This window comes from Aquarana catesbeiana, linkage group LG08, assembly GCF_042186555.1.
Source record: "Aquarana catesbeiana isolate 2022-GZ linkage group LG08, ASM4218655v1, whole genome shotgun sequence".
NCBI lineage: Eukaryota > Metazoa > Chordata > Amphibia > Anura > Ranidae > Aquarana > Aquarana catesbeiana.
This window is the reverse complement of record NC_133331.1, coordinates 274,700,661-274,722,742: the sequence shown is the minus strand read 5'-3', so window position 1 is coordinate 274,722,742 and position 22,082 is coordinate 274,700,661. Positions and strand designations below refer to the sequence as shown.

General features: G+C 44.4%; 1 protein-coding gene across 7 annotated transcripts in view; it reads left to right on the top strand.

The window, feature by feature from the left end:
- LOC141106496 (calcium-binding protein 2-like) overlaps window positions 1-15,784 on the top strand; it is a 170,250-nt gene extending 154,466 nt beyond the window's left edge. For 6 of the 7 annotated variants that reach the window (XM_073597304.1, XM_073597303.1, XM_073597299.1 and 3 more), the window contains 3 exons: window positions 11,222-11,331; window positions 12,928-13,075; window positions 15,678-15,784. In XM_073597304.1, coding sequence (XP_073453405.1) covers window positions 11,222-11,331; window positions 12,928-13,075; window positions 15,678-15,703 — 284 coding nt within the window. In that variant the 3' untranslated portion in view covers window positions 15,704-15,784. The remainder of the gene's footprint in view (window positions 1-11,221; window positions 11,332-12,927; window positions 13,076-15,677) is intronic. The other variant, XM_073597300.1, reaches the window with a different exon arrangement.
- The last annotated feature ends 6,298 nt before the right edge of the window (window positions 15,785-22,082 follow it).

The window sequence follows — 22,082 nt, the reverse complement described above, 5'->3', positions numbered from 1 at the left end:
GGGCTTAAAGAGAATTGGAGGGCAAAATACAAAATTAAAAAAAAAACATTTTTTACATCTCTGCAATACATGTACTTTTCGCCAAGTTGTATCCCATTAAACACACTGCAAGTGCAGAAAAATAACTGTCAATGTACCAGAAACAGAGGGGGTTATTTACTAAAGGCAAATCCACTTTGCACTACAAGTGCACTGAAAGTGTACTTGGAAGTTCAGTCGCTGTAGATCCGAGGGGGACATGCAAGGAAAATAAAAAACAGCATTTTAGCTTGCACATGATTGGATGATAAAATCAGCAGAGCTTCCCCTCATTTCAGATCTTCCCCTTAGATTTAAAGAGTCTGCACTTCCAAGTGTACTTTCAGTGCACTTTCAAGTGCACTTGGAGTGCACTTGTAGTGCAAAGTGGATTTGCCTTTCGTAAATAACCCCCATAGTGTGCCCCAACCTTCCTACATGATAACACAGTTCATTTCAAAGAACATAGATCTCCCCTTATTTCCTCCTCATCTCCATAACCCCTCTTTGTGCAAAGGCAGAGAGCACAGGGAATTTTTAGCTTTTTGGCAAAATCAACAGCTACTATTTGTATTATCAAACAAATATAACAAAACACTTTGGGGTTGATTTACTAAAGGCAATCAGGCTGTTCACTTTACAAGGGTAGTTGAACTTTTCAAGTGAATTTTCCCAAAAGCTTAGTGAATGAAGTGAAGTTTTGCTGAAGTTCATATACAAGTAAAAAAATATAGATATATTTTCCTTGCACATGATCAGGTATTCGTTGCAAAGTAAAACTTCACCACATTCACTAAGCTCAGGGATCATTTCCCTTGCAAAGTGAACATCATGTTTGCCTTTAATAAATTAGCCCTTTTGCATGATATATATACAGATGTATGTATTTAGTACACCAAGCAGGAGCACATTTTGTTGTTAAGCCGAGTACACACGGGTCGAATGTCGGGAGTCATTGGCCGGTTAAAAAAAAAAAACGTCCGACTTTCAGCCTGTGTGTATGTCAGGCTGTCCAACCGACTTCTGTTGGACATGCATGCAAGGAAACCAGCAGCTGACCGACTCCCGATCAGCGCTCTCAGCCATGGGCGTCCGCAGAACTTTTTTCGGGGGGGCGCTTCGGCAGCGGCGATGCACAGTCGCATTTAACCCTTTCTTTGACCACTAGCGGGGGTTAAAAGCGTCCCGCTAGCGGCCGTATAGCATCCCTAAAACGATGGTAAAGCGCCGCTAAAACTAGTTTTAGCGGTGCTTTACTGATAATGTGGCCAGATGGCAGTGTGAAATAGCTCTTGAGATAATTCAGCTTCACTTTGTATGGAAGTTACTCAGTCTCAGGCATACCATGCCCATATAAATATAGCCTAGAGAATGTACATCTTTCTATATTGCAATACAGTATAGGTTGTTTTCATTAAGATCAAAATATGGCCACAACAGATGCATTGCAATACATTGCAATATAGAAAGATGTACATTCTCTAGGCTATATTGAGTAACTTCCATACAAAGTGAAGAAGCTTACATAACACACAAATATCTTTTCCAGCAATAGCTCAGCTGTCCAACTTCCCAAACAATATATATATATATCTAAATTCTCCTCCTAACTGGCTCTGCTGTTACCTGTGGTTCTTCAGGAATTCCTTCTGTGATGCGATAGGCCCAGGCACTCAGGGCCGGTCCTAGACGGGGTGCACGGGGTGCAGTGCACCCGAGCGCCAGAGAGGTGGGGGCGCTGAAGCGCCAGAGTGCTCCCCTCCCTCCTCCTCCTCCTCTTGTTTGTGTCCAGCGGCGCCTCTCTGCCGGTGTTCTAAGAAGAAAGGCGCCGCTGTATTAACTGCTCAAGCTGGAGATGAGAAGGGAGGCAGAGCGGCTGGTCTCTGTGTGGAGAGAGACCAGCCGTGAGTGATGTCGCGCGCGGGGGGAGGGGGGGAGGAGCGGTCCGTGCTGACACATTCTCCTCCTCTCTGTGTCTCTCACTCCTGCTGCCTGCTGTGTACACTTCTCTTCTCCACCCGGGCGGCGCGGCTGCACACTCTCCTCTCCTCTCCAGCTGCCGCCCGGGTGTTTTTATGTACTGTACCCTAATGGGGGGGGGGGTCTGTAATAATGGAGAAGGGGGGTCTGCCCTGGGGGGTCATTACTAATAGAGGGGGGTCTGTACTAATGGAGGGAAGGTCTGTCCTGGGGGGTCTGTAGTAATGGAGGGGGGGGTCTGTCCTGGGGGGTTTGTAGTAATGGAGGGGGGGGTCTGTCCTGGGGGGTCTGTAGTAATGGAGGGGGGGTCTGTCCTGGGGGGTCTGTAGTAATGGAGGGGGGGTCTGTCCTGGGGGGTCTGTAGTAATGGAGGGGGGGTCTGTCCTGGGGGGTCTGTAGTAATGGAGAGGGGGTCTGTCCTGGGGGGTCTGTAGTAATGGAGAGGGGGTCTGTCCTGGGGGGTCTGTAGTAATGGAGAGGGGGTCTGTCCTGGGGGGTCTGTAGTAATGGAGGGGGGTCTGTCCTGGGGGGTCTGTACTAATGGAGGGGGGGTCTGTACTAATGGAGGGGTGTCTGTCCTGGGGGGAGTCTATACTAATGGAGGGGGGTCTGTACTAATGGAGGGGGGTCTGTCCTGGGGGGGTCTATACTAATGGAGGGGGGTCTGTCCTGGGGGGTCTGTAGTAATGGAGGGGGGTCTGTCCTGGGGGGTCTATACTAATTGAGGGGGGTCTGTCTTGGGGGGTCTGTACTAATGGGGGGTCTGTACTAATGGAGGGGGGTCTGTACTAATGGAGGGGGGTCTGTCCTGGGGGGTCTGTACTAATGGAGGGGGGTCTGTCCTGGGGGGTCTGTAGTAATGGAGGGGGGTTTGTCCTGGGGGGTCTATAGTAATTGAGGGGGGTCTGTCTTGGGGGGTCTGTACTAATGGAGGGGGGGGTCTGTACTAATGGAGGGGGGTCTGTCCTGGGGGGTCTGTACTAATGGAGGGGGGTCTGTCCTGGGGGGTCTGTAGTAATGGAGGGGGGTTTGTCCTGGGGGGTCTATAGTAATTGAGGGGGGTCTGTCTTGGGGGGTCTGTACTAATGGAGGGGGGGGTCTGTACTAATGGAGGGGGGTCTGTCCTGGGGGGTCTGTACTAATTGAGGGGGGGTCTGTCCTGGGGGGTCTGTACTAATGGGGGGTCTGTACTAATGAAGGAGGGGTCTGTCCTGGGGGGTCTGTACTAATGGAAGGGGGTCTGTACTAATGGAGGTGGGGTCTGTCCCGGGGGGTCTGTACTAATGGAGGGGGGTCTGTCCTGGGGGGGTCTGTACTAATGCAGGGGGGTCTGTCCTGGGGGGGTCTGTACTAATGGAGGGGGGTTTTCCTGGGGGGGTCTGTACTGAGGAAGGTCTGTACTGAGGGAGGGGTTTATACTTAGTGCGGGTTCTTCACTGATGGAGGGGGTCTATACTTAGTGGAGGGGGGTCTGTACTGAGGGGCGACTATAGTTGGTGGAAGGGGGAGTGACCCCAACCCTAGTGATGCCAATGCAGCTGCGGGCTCTTCTTACCTCCCTCTCCCCCCTCCCTCTCCCTCTCGCGCACGCTGCTGTACTAGTGAGCAGCGCTTGCCAGCACAGCTGCCCACTATGTATCTTCCCCCGCGTTCATATGCCCAGGGAAGAAACAGAATAGAAAAAGGAGCAGAGAAGAGGATTGTGGGACATGTAGTCCCGAGGACTGGCAGCCCCACTGTAACACGGAAACTGGAGCTCACACAGCATGCTCAGCTGAATGGGGGAGAGAGAGCCAGGAGTCCGGGAAAGCTTTCAGGGAAGTACACCCAGGACTCCAGAGGGAGAGGACAGTGCTGAGGGAACCCCATCAGAGAGAGAACCCCGCTGCCCTGCGCCACCAGAGGGAAAGCCACACAGCCTAGCACCATCCCTGGTGGAGAAAGGAATTAAGTCATTGTCAGAATACAGATCTGGGTGCTATCCAGCGGAGTCACCACGGGCAATTCAGAGTGAGGTGACTCCTGATCAGAGGAACCGTTGCTGTATCGCTGGGTCAGGTGAGAGGGTCGATTGGCCATTATTTACTAACGTCCATAGGAAATGCAGTCTCTGACCATCTCCTGTACTATGTCTGCAGTCTCTGATCATCTCCTGTACTATGTCTGCAGTCTCTGATCATCTCCTTTACTATGTCTGCAGTCTCTGATCATCTCCTTTACTATGTCTGCAGTCTCTGATCATCTCCTTTACTATGTCTGCAGTCTCTGACCATCTCCTGTAATATGTCTGCAGTCTCTGATCATCTCCTGTATTATGTCTGCAGTCTCTGATCATCTCCTGTATTATGTTTGCAGTCTCTGATCATCTCCTGTAATATGTCTGCAGTCTCTGACCATCTCCTGTATTATGTATGCAGTCTCTGACCATCTCCTGTACTATGTCTGCAGTCTCTGATCATCTCTTATATCCTGTCTGCAGTCTCTGATCATCTCCTGTAGTATGTCTGCAGTCTCTGATCATCTCCTGTAGTATGTCTGCAGTCTCTGATCATTTCCTGTAGTATGTCTGCAGTCTCTGTTCATCTCCTGTACTATGTCTGCAGTCTCTGATCATCTCCTGTATTATGTCTGCAGTCTCTGATCATCTCCTGTACTATGTCTGCAGTCTCTGATCATCTCCTGTACTATGTCTGCAGTCTCTGATCATCTCCTGTATTATGTCTGCAGTCTCTGATCATCTCCTGTACTATGTCTGAAGTCTTTGATCATCTCTTATATCCTGTCTGCAGTCTCTGATCATCTCCTGTACTATGTCTGCAGTCTCTGATCATCTCCTGTACTATGTCTGCAGTCTCTGATCATCTGCTGTATTATGTCTGCAGTCTCTGATCATCTCCTGTACTATGTCTGCAGTCTCTGATCATCTCCTGTACTATGTCTGCAGTCTCTGATCATCTCATGTACTATGTCTGCAGTCTCTGATCATCTCCTGTACTATGTCTGCAGTCTCTGATCATCTCCTGTACTATGTCTGCAGTCTCTGATCATCTGCTGTATTATGTCTGCAGTCTCTGATCATCTCCTGTACTATGTCTGCAGTCTCTGATCATCTCCTGTACTATGTCTGCAGTCTCTGATCATCTCCTGTACTATGTCTGCAGTCTCTGATCATCTCCTGTATTATGTCTGCAGTCTCTGATCATCTCCTGTATTATGTCTGCAGTCTCTGATCATCTCCTGTATTATGTCTGCAGTCTCTGATCATCTCCTGTACTATGTCTGCAGTCTCTGATCATCTCCTGTATTATGTCTGCAGTCTCTGATCATCTCTTATATCCTGTCTGCAGTCTCTGATCATCTCCTGTACTATGTCTGCAGTCTCTGACCATCTCCTGTAATATGTCTGCAGTCTCTGATCATCTCCTGTATTATGTCTGCAGTCTCTGATCATCTCCTGTATTATGTTTGCAGTCTCTGATCATCTCCTGTACTATGTCTGCAGTCTCTGATCATCTCCTGTACTGTGCCTGCAGTCTCTGATCATCTCTTATATCCTGTCTGCAGTCTCTGATCATCTCCTGTAGTATGTCTGCAGTCTCTGATCTTCTCCTGTACTATGTCTGCAGTCTCTGACCATCTCCTGTACTATGTCTACAGTCTCTGATCATCTCCTGTACTATGTCTGCAGTCTCTGATCATCTCTTATATCCTGTCTGCAGTCTCTGACCATCTCCTGTACTATGTCTGCAGTCTCTGATCATCTCCTGTACTATGTCTGCAGTCTCTGATCATCTACTGTACTATGTCTGCAGTCTCTGACCATCTCCTGTAATATGTCTGCAGTCTCTGATCATCTCTTATATCCTGTCTGCAGTCTCTGATCATCTCCTGTACTATGTCTGCAGACTCTGATCATCTCCTGTATTATGTATGCAGTCTCTGACCATCTCCTGTACTATGTCTGCAGTCTCTGATCATCTCTTATATCCTGTCTGCAGTCTCTGATCATCTCCTGTAGTATGTCTGCAGTCTCTGATCATCTCCTGTAGTATGTCTGCAGTCTCTGATCATCTCCTGTAGTATGTCTGCAGTCTCTGATCATCTCCTGTACTATGTCTGCAGTCTCTGATCATCTCCTGTATTATGTCTGCAGTCTCTGATCATCTCCTGTACTATGTCTGCAGTTTCTGATCATCTCCTGTACTATGTCTGCAGTTTCTGATCATCTCCTGTACTATGTCTGCAGTCTCTGATCATCTCCTGTACTATGTCTGCAGTCTCTGATCATCTCCTGTACTATGTCTGCAGTCTCTGATCATCTCCTGTATTATGTCTGCAGTCTCTGACCATCTCCTGTACCATGTCTGCAGTCTCTGATCATCTCTTATATCCTGTCTGCAGTCTCTGATCATCTCCTGTACTTTGTCTGCAGTCTCTGACCATCTCCTGTATTATGTCTGCAGTCTCTGATCATCTCTTGTACTATGCCTGCAGTCTCTGATCATTTCCTGCATTATGTCTGCAGTCTCTGATCATCTCCTGTACTATGTCTGCAGTCTCTGATCATCTCATGTACTATGTCTGCAGCCTCTGATCATCTCATGTACTATGTCTGCAGTCTCTGATCATCTCCTGTACTATGTCTGCAGTCTCTGATCATCTCCTGTATTATGTATGCAGTCTCTGACCATCTCCTGTACTATGTCTGCAGTCTCTGATCATCTCTTATATCCTGTCTGCAGTCTCTGATCATCTCCTGTAGTATGTCTGCAGTCTCTGATCATCTCCTGTAGTATGTCTGCAGTCTCTGATCATCTCCTGTAGTATGTCTGCAGTCTCTGTTCATCTCCTGTACTATGTCTGCAGTCTCTGATCATCTCCTGTATTATGTCTGCAGTCTCTGATCATCTCCTGTACTATGTCTGCAGTCTCTGATCATCTCCTGTACTATGTCTGCAGTCTCTGATCATCTCCTGTACTATGTCTGCAGTCTCTGATCATCTCCTGTATTATGTCTGCAGTCTCTGATCATCTCCTGTACTATGTCTGAAGTCTTTGATCATCTCTTATATCCTGTCTGCAGTCTCTGATCATCTCCTGTACTATGTCTGCAGTCTCTGATCATCTCCTGTACTATGTCTGCAGTCTCTGATCATCTCCTGTACTATGTCTGCAGTCTCTGATCATCTCCTGTATTATGTCTGCAGTCTCTGATCATCTCCTGTACTATGTCTGCAGTCTCTGATCATCTCCTGTACTATGTCTGCAGTCTCTGATCATCTCATGTACTATGTCTGCAGTCTCTGATCATCTCCTGTACTATGTCTGCAGTCTCTGATCATCTCCTGTACTATGTCTGCAGTCTCTGATCATCTCCTGTACTATGTCTGCAGTCTCTGATCATCTCATGTACTATGTCTGCAGTCTCTGATCATCTCCTGTACTATGTCTGCAGTCTCTGATCATCTCCTGTACTATGTCTGCAGTCTCTGATCATCTCATGTACTATGTCTGCAGTCTCTGACCATCTCCTGTACTATGTCTGCAGTCTCTGATCATCTCTTATATCCTGTCTGCAGTCTCTGATCATCTCCTGTAGTATGTCTGCAGTCGCTGATCATCTCCTGTAGTATGTCTGCAGTCTCTGATCATCTCCTGTATTATGTCTGCAGTCTCTGATCATCTCCTGTACTATGTCTGCAGTCTCTGATCATCTCCTGTATTATGTCTGCAGTCTCTGATCATCTCTTATATCCTGTCTGCAGTCTCTGACCATCTCCTGTAATATGTCTGCAGTCTCTGACCATCTCCTGTAATATGTCTGCAGTCTCTGATCATCTCCTGTATTATGTCTGCAGTCTCTGATCATCTCCTGTATTATGTTTGCAGTCTCTGATCATCTCCTGTACTATGTCTGCAGTCTCTGATCATCTCCTGTACTGTGCCTGCAGTCTCTGATCATCTCTTATATCCTGTCTGCAGTCTCTGATCATCTCCTGTAGTATGTCTGCAGTCTCTGATCTTCTCCTGTACTATGTCTGCAGTTTCTGACCATCTCCTGTACTATGTCTACAGTCTCTGATCATCTCCTGTACTATGTCTGCAGTCTCTGATCATCTCTTATATCCTGTCTGCAGTCTCTGACCATCTCCTGTACTATGTCTGCAGTCTCTGATCATCTCCTGTACTATGTCTGCAGTCTCTGATCATCTACTGTACTATGTCTGCAGTCTCTGACCATCTGCTGTAATATGTCTGCAGTCTCTGATCATCTCCTGTACTATGTCTGCAGTCTCTGATCATCTCCTGTACTATGTCTGCAGTCTCTGATCATCTCCTGTATTATGTCTGCAGTCTCTGATCATCTCCTGTACTATGTCTGCAGTCTCTGATCATCTCCTGTACTATGTCTGCAGTCTCTGATCATCTCCTGTACTATTTCTGCAGTCTCTGATCATCTCCTGTACTATGTCTGCAGTCTCTGATCATCTCATGTACTATGTCTGCAGTCTCTGATCATCTCCTGTACTATGTCTGCAGTCTCTGATCATCTCCTGTACTATGTCTGCAGTCTCTGATCATCTCATGTACTATGTCTGCAGTCTCTGATCATCTCCTGTACTTTGTCTGCAGTCTCTGACCATCTCCTGTATTATGTCTGCAGTCTCTGATCATCTCCTGTATTATGTCTGCAGTCTCTGATCATCTCCTGTACTATGTCTGAAGTCTTTGATCATCTCTTATATCCTGTCTGCAGTCTCTGATCATCTCCTGTACTATGTCTGCAGTCTCTGATCATCTCCTGTACTATGTCTGCAGTCTCTGATCATCTCCTGTACTATGTCTGCAGTCTCTGACCATCCCCTGTAATATGTCTGCAGTCTCTGATCATCTCCTGTATTATGTCTGCAGTCTCTGATCATCTCCTGTATTATGTCTGCAGTCTCTGATCATCTCCTGTACTATGTCTGCAGTCTCTGATCATCTCCTGTATTATGTCTGCAGTCTCTGATCATCTCCTGTACTATGTCTGCAGTCTCTGATCATCTCATGTACTATGTCTGCAGTCTCTGATCATCTCCTGTACTATGTCTGCAGTCTCTGATCATCTCCTGTACTATGTCTGCAGTCTCTGATCATCTCCTGTACTATGTCTGCAGTCTCTGATCATCTCCTGTATTATGTCTGCAGTCTCTGACCATCTCCTGTACTATGTCTGCAGTCTCTGATCATCTCTTATATCCTGTCTGCAGTCTCTGATCATCTCCTGTAGTATGTCTGCAGTCGCTGATCATCTCCTGTAGTATGTCTGCAGTCTCTGATTATCTCCTGTAGTATGTCTGCAGTCTCTGATCATCTCCTGTACTATGTCTGCAGTCTCTGATCATCTCCTGTATTATGTCTGCAGTCTCTGATCATCTCCTGTACTATGTCTGCAGTCTCTGATCATCTCCTGTACTATGTCTGCAGTCTCTGATCATCTCCTGTATTATGTCTGCAGTCTCTGATCATCTCCTGTATTATGTCTGCAGTCTCTGACCATCTCCTGTACTATGTCTGCAGTCTCTGATCATCTCCTGTACTATGTCTGCAGTCTCTGATCATCTCCTGTATTATGTCTGCAGTCTCTGATCATCTCTTATATCCTGTCTGCAGTCTCTGATCATCTCCTGTACTATGTCTGCAGTCTCTGACCATCTCCTGTACTATGTCTGCAGTCTCTGATCATCTCTTATATCCTGTCTGCAGTCTCTGACCATCTCCTGTACTATGTCTGCAGTCTCTGATCATCTCCTGTAGTATGTCTGCAGTCTCTGATCATCTCCTGTACTATGTCTGCAGTCTCTGATCATCTCCTGTACTATGTCTGCAGTCTCTGATCATCTCCTGTACTATGTCTGCAGTCTCTGATCATCTCCTGTATTATGTCTGCAGTCTCTGACCATCTCCTGTACCATGTCTGCAGTCTCTGATCATCTCTTATATCCTGTCTGCAGTCTCTGATCATCTCCTGTACTTTGTCTGCAGTCTCTGACCATCTCCTGTATTATGTCTGCAGTCTCTGACCATCTCCTGTATTATATCTGCAGTCTCTGACCATCTCCTGTACTATGTCTGCAGTCTCTGATCATCTCCTGTAGTATGTCTGCAGTCTCTGATCATCTCCTGTACTATGTCTGCAGTCTCTGATCATCTCCTGTACTATGTCTGCAGTCTCTGATCATCTCCTGTATTATGTCTGCAGTCTCTGACCATCTCCTGTACCATGTCTGCAGTCTCTGATCATCTCTTATATCCTGTCTGCAGTCTCTGATCATCTCCTGTACTTTGTCTGCAGTCTCTGACCATCTCCTGTATTATGTCTGCAGTCTCAGATCATCTCCTGTACTATGTCTGCAGTCTCTGACCATCTCCTGTACTATGTCTGCAGTCTCTGACCATCTCCTGTATTATGTCTGGGGGCTCTTTCTAACAGACTCTAACAGAAGCCCTCTCTGTGTGCAAAAGAGAGACCCCCCTCCAGGTCTCATTAGTGTACCCTCTTCCTGTATTTTCTTTATTAAAAGATCACAGGAGGATCCCAGGGTAACAAAGACTTCTTAGGGGAGCATCTCTGTGTTTGAGTCGTTGCCATAGAAACATTTGTAAAGGGGAGGAGTTGGTAAGATGACCACGCCCATGTGGGGGCGCCAAAAATATTTCTGCACCCAGGCGCCGGTGACCCTAGGATCGGCCCTGCAGGCACTGAGTATTCTCGGCCACTGATTGATTGCACGCACCTGTGGGAGGAACCGGCGCCGCGCCGGCCAGATCTGCATAGTGATGTACATACACAGGCAGGCAGCCAATCACGGAACAGCCGAGATGTCAAGCAGAGGCCCGAGTGGCAGAGCCAATCCGATGATCGGGCCGGGTGTGAGGGAGGGACGGATGTCTGTATTATCTATGATAATACAGGGCTGAGCCCATGCTCTCAGCAAATGATGGAGAGTGCTGATCGGAGTGTTCTGGCGGGGGGGGGGGGCATCCCCTTGTCAGAACGCAATAGCTCAGCGGGGAGATCACTATACTAACTTTGCATAGTTAGTACAGCAGCTCCGACCAAAGCTGACAGTTTTTGAACGGAAAAAAAAAATAATAGTGTGTACCAGGCTTTAGAGTTTACATATACTTTTACCTTGTCAATGCTGCTGCTTTTCACTAATTGTTCTTCTGCTCTCAGCAGGGGGTAAAGTTGACTTTGAGGACTTTGTAGAGCTAATGGGGCCTAAACTTCTAGCAGAGACAGCCGACATGATTGGTGTAAAGGAGCTAAGAGATGCTTTTCGAGAGGTATGCTCATTTACATATACATTCTGCGTGTTCTGCTTACTCACAGAGCAATGACTGTGTCTTCTTCCTTCCATCTCTGTGCATGGCTATCATAGAAACTGAACTGATTTTCTCTCAGTAGCTACTTGGCAAGGATACAAAAAGTATGTAAAAAGTTAAGGAACTTTTTAAGAAATGTATATACAGTTTATATTAAAATAATGACTAATGAATAAGAAACTTCATACACATCTGAATAGCATATTGTGATTTGAAGCAAATGTTTATACTGATAAAGCAGAGCCAGACAATCATTGCCATACATGAATCTATAGGGAGTTGTACAGTAATATAATATTGATCTCAAAATGCAGGTTATAATTACCAGTTTTAATTAACTCTTTTAGAGTATGAACACTTACTAAACAAGCAGGATTAGTTTTTTTTTTTAGTTTTTGGGACATTAATTTTTTTAGTTTTGAAACTTTCTAATTATTATAATTATTAGTTCATTAACGCTTTTGAACCAAACCAAACAGCTGAAAGGTAGGACACTTTACATAAAAAGTTATAAAGGAGGCACTGAGAGATGTGTATGTATACCTTTTTTAATTTTCCCAAACACAGGGCTAGGCCCCTCCTAATGTTCATATCATCCTTGGATGTGTGCATGGGAGGAGTTTTAGTAGTTGAGAGCCCAGCATCTACTATGAGCCATATTCAACCAAGAGGTCTTATTCCTAATTGCTCACCAAGGGCAGTAACCCATAGCAGCCAATCAGAAAAGTGCAAGGTATGAAAAAAACATCTATCCCCCGCTGCTGCCTGTACACCGAGAACTAAGTGATCAAAGACTACTGATTGCTTAGTTCACAGATCTGCTCTGAGCACAGAGCGATGACTGTCAGTCACCAACTCTGTGCTCTGCCCTTCCAGCGTTTACTGGAGCACCGGGGTGTGGAGGGGGTGGGAGCAGCTGGCTCAGGCTCTCAGCAGTCTACTGGGAGGCTGAGTCCAGGCATCTGGATGGATCCTGATAGTAAAGATCTCGCATGAGTCTAGACCGGCTGAGCGAGGTCAGCCGACAGGCTGAATACGGGTCACAGAAACGCAGAATGAAATGCACTCCTGTGTTCGCCAGGATAAGTAGGGCCAAAAGAGCTTTGGCCCTCCTTATACTGTAACTCTACTAGTTGCTGTAAATTACTGCACTCAACAATTATCCGTTAAAGCTGAACTGAACCCTCCAATCCTTTACAGGCCAAGGAAGCTGCTATCTTAGTCTCTGTTTGATCTACAGTTAACATTGTACACATGTTATCAGTTATGACACCAATCATTTGATGTCTTGACAGTTCTGTTGAGAGCACAAGCAACTGTGACAGTTATCATTCATGGCATGGCTTGAATAAAACGGCAAGCAATACTGGTTGCCTGAATAAAAACAGTACTAGTTCTTCAAAAATGAACAGCAGGAGATAACTGCTAGTTTCCACAGACATAGTGTACAAAAACAGTCGTAATCTTACCAACAAATGCTTACTGTATTGTATGGCTACCTTACTGTGCAGTCCTATCGCATCATAATCTTTTTTCATCTTTTGTTTTCACTTTCAGTTTGACTCAAATGGTGATGGGCGAATCAGCACACGAGAACTGCGAGAGGCCATGAGAAAACTCTTGGGTCAGCAACTTGCTCCTCGAGAAGTCGATGAAATCCTGAGAGATGTGGATGTGAATGGAGATGGACTTGTAGATTTTGAAGGTACATGCTCCAAGAACTTTGGACCTTATTTATAAAAGTGTCTGAAAGAAATAGCGTTTGTGTTGTCCACAGCATCCTATCAGTTGTTTCTACACTGTAGACTAGAAAATGAAAAGTAGATGATTAATTGCTGAAGGCTGTTCTTAAAAGATCTTGATTTCTGCCCCCTGAGACATCTGAACTGAGTCTTGATTTGTGTGCTGTCTAAACTCCAGCCTCCAACCATCACTGCAGGCAGCATGACAGATATTGCCATCATCTTCTCTTTACTATCAGCAGACAGGGCATTCCCCTCTGACTGGTAGGTAAGTAGTGGTTGTATGCTAGGCAGCCAGGCTTGCACAATGTCATGGTTTCCATTGTGCAGGCAGTCCATTGGTTGCTAGGATGTGGGTGGTCAGGCCATGTGGGTGGTCAGCGTCATGTATTTTCATGGTGCAGGTGGGTTGGCCAACAGCACCATAACAACCGATGTCACTGTGAGGCCAGGCTGCCTGCACCATGGAAGCACATTATACTGGGGCAGCCCAGCTGCCTAGCCTTCCACCAATACTGAAGTTTTCTCTTGTACCCCAAAATGTCCTGGCATGTAAGGTTAGGAACCACTGGTCTGATAAATCAAGATCCCATGGGTCATTAACTGAATGGAAAAAAAGAACAGATAAGGCAGTCTGAAGTGTAGGCACCAAAAAGTCCCATCACATACCTGTTCTGTTCTACTTCACTGTGTTGTCCACGCCCGCAAAATTACTGTTCAAATTTCAGATATGGCAAAGTTAAATTACTCAATGGAAGCAGTTTTTAGGACTGGCACCAAAATTTGAATTGTGGTGAAAATGAAACCGGTATAACATGTTTCCACACCTGGAAATATGTATTGGGGTTGCAGTGGAAGAGCAAGTGAAGCTGGGTCAAGAAATCAGGCTTACCTATCCCAATGAACTGGCAATCTGGCTACAAACTCACTATGGACACACAGTGCGTTCATAAATCTTTAGGTTTTAAGTCCAAACAGAGCATATTTTTTAGTTTTAGGAAGAGTGGGGAAGAATTAGAACCTCTTTGAGGCTTTTATGGCTTTGCAGGGTTCTGCTTGAGAGATGTTCCCTCACTTACTGCCCCGTTGACAATGATTTCACCAGACATGAGGTAAAAGGAAAATATCCAATAGCAACACAAACAAATGTTTTTTTTCTTACAATATAGTAATAAGCAAAGGGGATAACTTCTGTCAGCTTTTTATTGCTGCCTGTGCACCTGCTGCAGATCTGTCCTCACTTCTTGTTTGGTGAAATTGGTGTCACTTTAACAGTAAGAGGAATTCTCTAAAATAGTAAAAAAAATGACCCGGGTTCTAATCCCACCCTCTTCTACCTGCCCCCTCCCCAAAGAGGTTTTAGCTGGATGTAAACGTTAAGGAAAAACTCTACCAAAACCTGAATTATATGTTGTGGGGTAGTTTACAGGTTGTAACAGTTCCTTGGCTAAGCATATGTGTGCTCTAGGGAGATAGTTCTGATTCAGTTTGACAAATGAATAATGTTGCAAACAATACACCCTATTTATAATACATTTCATTACTTTAGTAATATAAAGGAAATTTATGAGGCAGAAATATGGAAGATGCATTCTGCTATCATCCTCTTCATTTCTCCATTACTTAGTGAGTCACTATCTGCAACACCAAAGAAGGTTGAGAATTCTCACTTCACTTTTCTTATTCTGAGTTAATGTAAATTAAATTATTAAGCAAAAATAAGAAACACAGCCACAGAGCCTATGACCTTAAAAACAAGTCAGCAATGGCAGATTTTCATTAAGGCATAAGTAATTGTTTGGAAATATGGATAAACCAAAAGATAACATAGATTTGCAAATGCCCATGGTATCCGCCCTAAAACGTTCATACAAAATTTATATGGAAAACTGATACCCTCCCATATTCGGGAATAAATCTCACACCAACTTGGAACACAATATACTCTCAAAATTACCCCACATTGTTTAGAAATCTAGGGGCTGACCTGACAAGGTGGTCGGCCCATCCGCCGTCATGGTTTGGCAGACAACACTTTGGCAGTGCACTAATATTAAATCCTAACTCTGGGCAAATAAAAAATGATCCTTTGCAGTGGGGCTGTGCCACTTTTCTGATCCTCAGCTTCTCCTGCAGTTAGAGTGGTCCCTACAGCATATGCACCTCATACTCCACCACTCTAGGGTCCTGACGTCATCAAGACGAGAGCAGGGTCCATAGCCCTGCACTGAAGTGAAGACGCCGAGGGACAGTCCACCGCCCGATCATGGGGGAGTGCCGCTAGCCAGGAAAGCAGAAAATCAGGTAAGTAAAACTGTTTTTCCTTTCCCTTCCCTTCCTTTCCTTTAGACAAAATGAGTAAGTAATATTTCCAGTGCAGTTGCAGCCCCACTGCGAGGAATAATTACTTTTTTGCCCAGTGCTGGGCTTTAACTTGTACTTTCAGTTTGTTTGCATTAAAAAATATATTTAGTTCTCCTTTAAATTGAGGTATAACCTAATTTTATTTTCTGAAATGACCTTTCAGCTCCACATCTGACACTCATGTGATGTTTTGCCTTGCAGAGTTTGTACGAATGATGTCTCGCTAAAGAAATGAAGACATTAAAGGTGTGAAGAGTTTACTAGAGGCGTGAATCTTTAATTCCTATTTTACTTCAAGGCAATCCACAATTAAAAAAATAAATGTATATTATTCTAAAGGCTTTTGTATTATTTTTTATGAGAAACAAAGACATGCGATTTTACTGGACCCAGCATAATGATATGGTACCAAAGTAATGCAGTAATACCTATCTGGTACCTTTTTACCAAACCAATGCCATAATACAAATGACATGTTATCAGAGTAATACAATAGTGGCTATGACAAGAAACTGGATCTGTCTGTTTTGGATTATGGATCCTGACAAAATAGAATGAGGTTGGGCTCCAAGTCACCACTCTATACTGGGGCCTGCACCTGCCTGGTAAATCCACATGACCTTCTGTTCCTGTTTTAAAATTGAGTTGGTGGTATGCAGGTCTGCCTGTGAATAATAATAGACTCACCAGGTTAACCAGGAGGCTGGAAAAGTTATACTCTTACCTTTGTTTACCTGCATGTTCCCCTGCACAGGAAAACCTGCTATAATCACCTGGTGATATAGTTGGCAAGTGTCTCAGTCCTGCAGGAATGTCCCAAGATTTTGGAGACTGTCCCACAGTGTCCACATCCCACAGGATGTCCTGCAGGATCCAAGACACTTGGCAGAGTGGCAGAGGGGTGCCCAGTACTGGATCCCTCTGCTTTCCAGCACCTGGCATTGCAGTTATCCCGGCGCTGATCGTTGTCTCCTATCTGGCAATCACAGCATACTCACGGTCAGCAGAGGCAGAGCAGCAACACAGGGGTTGGGAGTTCTGGAAAGCTACCACTGAAAACCAATGCTTGTTCTTGCTCCTGCTAACACTAGCTATTTGGAGTTTATTTTCCTCATATGGTCATCAACAATATGGTGTTTATTTTATCCCAGCGATACAAACTATAGGGTTCACTTTATCCCACTGACATAACCATGAGCTCTATTTTATCTTACTCCCACTGACAATACAGAGTTTCATTTTTTCCCAGTGATCACAAAATATTATCTGGTATTATTATTACAGGTATTTACAGTATATAACGCCGTCAACTATACACTGCGCTTTACATATACAGTATTGTACGTTCACATCAGTTCCTGCCCTCGAGGAACTTACAATCTAAGGTCCTTAGCTCACATTAATACATACACCTACTAGAGCCAATTTAGACCAGAGCCAATTCATATCAGCATATCTGTGCCTTCCTACACAGGGGTCTCCATTCAGCTTCTTTTTTCCAGAAGCTGAATGGAGACCCCTGTGTAGGAAGGTCAGAGACCCCGTATATATATATTAGGGGCCTCCTTTAAGTTTTGCTGGAGTGTGACTTCAAAGACCACTCATAGCTACCAATGAGAAGTCCTCATCAGGTACAATATGAGACTGTAGAGCCAGAGGATTTTGGGAATGTACTATTTCCAGTAAAGATTGTCCGGGAGAGGACAAAGCAGAAGAAGAAGATTCCTTCTCATCAGGATATAAAAGGAAGTCTGATTCTCTTTCCTTTCTGATGAACCCAGAGAGTAAAATTCATGAATTATGAGGCTGTGCTGTATGACTGACTGCTCTGGACGTCCCGCTTTAGTGGAAATTGGACCATTGACAGAGGGACCACAGGAGACCATCCACGAGGACCACCTTTGATGTTCCTTAATGCCTGTAACCCCCGTAGGGGTATGAGGAGCTGGTGAGTGGGGAACCATAGGGGAGCACAGAAGTCACCTGTTGATTTGAGCACAAGAGTCACCAGCAGTTTGAACTGTATATAGCAAACCTTTTTTTTTGCAAACACATTTTTTCCTTCTGAAAAACTTTTTTTTTTTTTTTTTTTTTTTTGCAAACACATTGTCTTTTTTTGGAATACCATTTTTCAATATTTCAGTGTTTAATATTTTTTCATTATTATTATTATTATATTTTGGATTATCTTTTGGACTTTTATTATTGTTATGTTTACCACACTGGACTTGATATGATACACATCTGGCACAGATTGGTACACCAATGCTCATATGTCTAATATTACAATTGAGTGGTATCACTGTATTTTATATGTTATGCTTTAGTATTAATTTTTATTTGTAAAGAGGTATCACTTATAGTGCATTACAGTGGACGTTTTGCACCTTTTTTACACATCCAGTTCACTTAAAATAGGGAGCGCCATTCACCCCATTCTTCACTTACGTCACACTGATTAGCCCTATAGGGGGCTTATTAGAGGAGGCTGCACACCTTCTTTTCTTTTCTCTCCTAAGCGCTGAGCTTTTCTATTGTATTATAAAAAAGCAGGGATGTTCTTCCAAATCTTGGACAGTTGGTAAGTATGCCGATCCTATTTCAACCTTTTGTGAGTGTATTTCATGTGATTTTAACATTAAATTTAAGTTAAAATTCAAGATTGGAACACTCTCTTTTTGTGTTTTATCATTTCAGTATTTTAAAGCAAGTGTAAAGCCACGTACACACGATCAGACTTTCCGACGCAAAATGTTCGATGTCAGGATGTTGGCGGTAAGTCCGACCGTGTGTATGCTCCATCGGACAATTGTTGTCGGACTTTCCGCAAACAAATGTTGACTAGCAGGTTCTCAAATTTTTCCACGGACAAATGTGTGTTGTTGGATTGTTCGAGCATGTGTACACAAGTCCGTCGGACAAAAGTCCAAAGTATAAACACGCACGCTCGGAAACAGAAGCAGATGGTCTTGTAAACTAGCGTTTGTAATGGAGAATTAACATTCATGTCGTGGCAAATTATGAAATCTCCAAATGCAGTGCACAATTCTCTTCTTTAATGGGATAATAATGAAGCTGCTTTGCTGGTGATACTGATGGAGTTATTGCAAACAAATTTTCAAAGGCTTTTTTTTTCTAGTGATATGAAGAATAATATTATTATGTTTTTTTTTTTTCATTTGGGCAAGTTACCCCAACACCATTATCCCCTAGTTTTTAAGATCAAAGATACAGCTATGTTGGTGTCCCTTGTCAATTTTATATTGTATTTTTTTAAATGTAACTCCCTACTCCCAAACTGTCATTTGAAGTAAAAAACATAGCCAAGTATTATTCTCCACAATTTTATTATTGTGCATTAAAAAAGTATATAAATAAAAATAGACATGCTATCTGTCAATAGAACTTAACCAAAAAGTGCATTCTATGCATCCAAAAATATAGAAAATATAACTAATCAAATCATTATTCAACCAAAAAAATAATGTTAAAACAATAACTCCAAGGCCAATAATAAATAACACGTTATCTCCTCCGATTCCGCAACATGTCTGGTTGACGAACGGCTGAATGTGCAAGCTGAAAAGCATGAAATGAAAAGCGCAAAATAAAAAGCGCAAATCAACACTCACCAAACTTCTACTAACACGAAATTAGCAGAAGGAGCCCAAAGGGTGGCGCTAAAGAGCTGAAAAAACAGGTAGTACGTCTACTACGTCACTACTTCGTAATTGTTGGCCAACATTTGTGTGGCCGTGTATATGCAAGATAAGTTTGGGCCAACACCCTTCAGACAAAATTCCACGGTTTTGTTGGCCAACAATCTGATCATGTTTACGAGGCATAAGAGTGTGTTAGGTGGCAAACCGTGTAGTTTCCTGTGTCCACAAGATGTCACCCTTTCCCCTTAGTCAGAGTGCATAAATAGAGCTGTGGGGAGTAGTGTGGATAGGCATGGGTGTCAGAGGTACGATGTAAGGGTGGCCCCCCCTGTGAAAAATCTTCAGGTCAGATTGTCTGGAAGCTAGTTGTTAGGTAATTTGGACAACGTATAATCCCCAATCTTTATTAAATGAATAGGTACGATGCCAGGCGGGTGTGGAGAGGCGACTTGGTGTACATCTTACAGCATGTATGCTTTCCTTGATCATCCGATTGAGGGTGAATACTGCTGTGAAAATGTAAGCACATTGTTTCCCTGGAAGCCCAGGTTCTGAATCTGGGGAAGCAACTGTCAGCACTGAGAAGTCCCTCCATACTAAAGGAGAGACAGGAACGTACACGGCAGGTGCCGGCAGGGGCCAGCACAGAGGCGGGTGGAGACAAAGAGGTGCAGGCACTAGGAAGAGTAGATGGGTGACAGTCAGCAAGGGTAGAGGGGGAAATGCCAGGGAGGCTGATCCAGGGCTGGAGCATCCCAATAAGTATGCTCCATTGAGTGACATTGTTGAAACCAGTCAGGGACCAGCACTGCTGGAGCTGAGGGACTCTCCTAGCTGCCGGGAGAAGAACTCCTCCAGTGAGAGTGGGGGGGAAGCGAAAGGAAAGGAAAGACAGATTCTGGTGGTAGGGGACTCAATTCTTAGAAGGACAGAGAGGGCAATCTGTAACAAAGACCTGAAGCGCCGAACTGTATGTTGTCTACCGGGCACTCGGGTTCGGCACATCTCGGCTCTGGTGGACAGATTACTGGGAGGGGCTGGGGAAGACCCAGCTGTCATGGTGCACGTTGGCAAAAGTCGGAGGCAGATGGAGTGTCCTAAAGAACAATTTTAGGGACTTGGGAGCTAAATTGAGGAAAAGGACCTCCAAGGTAGTATTTTCAGGAATACAACCGGTACATTTGAGCCACACCAGAAAGGCAGAGGGAGATTAGGGAAGTAAACAAGTGGCTGAGGAGCTGGTGTAGTAAGGAGGAGTTTGGGTTCCTGGAGGACCGGGCCGACTTCTCAGTCAAAAGCCAGTACAATAGAAGAGATGGACTGCACCTAAATGAGGAGGGTGCAGATCAGCTGGGAATGAAGATGTCCAAAAAGTTAGAGGGTTTTTAAACTTGGCAACGAGGGGGAGGGTCCAGAGGTAGAGATAGTTAGCGCGGAACATATTCCAGAGGGTAGTATTGGGGGCATTAGTGGTAGGTTGACCAAAGCACATAAACCCAAGGTAAGTATAGTAGCAAGTCCTAGTTGCAATCTCGGAACACCCAATAAGAGGATAATATGCGACTGGTCTAAACTACGTGGCATGTTCACCAATGCTAGGAGCCTGGCGGACAAGATGGGTGAACTAGAGATACTGTTGTACCAGGAGGACTTGGATTTTGTGGGAATTTCAGAGACCTGGTTCAACAGCTTTCATGATTGGCTGGCAACCATTCAAGGGTATACCCTTTATCGCAAGGATAGAGAGGGTAAAAAGGGGGGAGGGGTATGCCTATATATCAAGAATAATGTACAAGTGAATGTGAGAGATGACATCACTAAGGGAGCTAGAGAAGAGATGGAATCCTTATGGGTAGAGCTCCAAAGGGATGAAGCTAAGGGGAAAATAATACTGGGAGTATGCTATAGGCCCCCTAACCTGAGGGTGGAAGGGGAGACAGATCTTCTATCACAATTTGGATTAGCAGCAAGGATGGAACGTGTTATAATGGGGGATTTTAATTATCCAGACACAGACTGGGCGGAGGGAACCACGCATTCATCTAAGGCTCGCCAGTTCTTAAATTTCTTGCAGGACAATTTTATGGGTCAGATGGTAGACGCACCAACTGGAAATAAAGTGTTACTGGATCTACTGATTACCAACAATACAGACCTGATCACGGATGTGGAAATACGGGGCAATTTAGGTAACAGTGATCACAGGTCAATTGGCTTCAGTATAAATCACACAAATAGGAAACATAAGGGGAATACAAAGACATTGAATTTCAAAAGAGACAACTTCCCTAAACTACGAACCTTGCTAGAAGGCATAAATTGGGATAACATCTTAGGACCAAAGAACACAGAGGAGAGATGGGTTCTCTTTAAGAGCATATTAAATAAGGGCATTAGCCAATGCATCCCATTGGGTAATACATTTAAAAGAGCGAATAAAAGTCCTGAATGGCTTAACTCCAATGTAAAAATGTATATAAAAGTAAAGGAGAAGGCCTTCAAAAATACAAGGTTGAGGGATCATCATCAGCATTCAGACTTTATAAAGAATGCAACAAGAAATGTAATGGTGCAATAAGGACGGCTAAGATAGAACATGAAAGACACATAGCGGAGCAGAGCAAAAAAAATCCCAAGAAATTCTTTAAGTATGTAAACCGTAAAAAAGGGAGGACAGACCATATTGGCCCCATAAAGAATGAGGAAGGACATCTAGTTACAAAGAATGGGGAGATGACAAAGGTATTGAATTTATTCTTCTCCTCAGTCTTCACGAGGGAATCGGGGGGCTTCAGTAAACAAAACTACAGTGTTTATCCTCATGACACATCACAGGAAGCACCTCCATGGTTAACAGAAGACAGAATTAAAATTAGACTTGGGAAACTTAACATTAATAAATCACCGGGACCAGATGGCTTGCATCCGAGGGTACTTAGGGAAC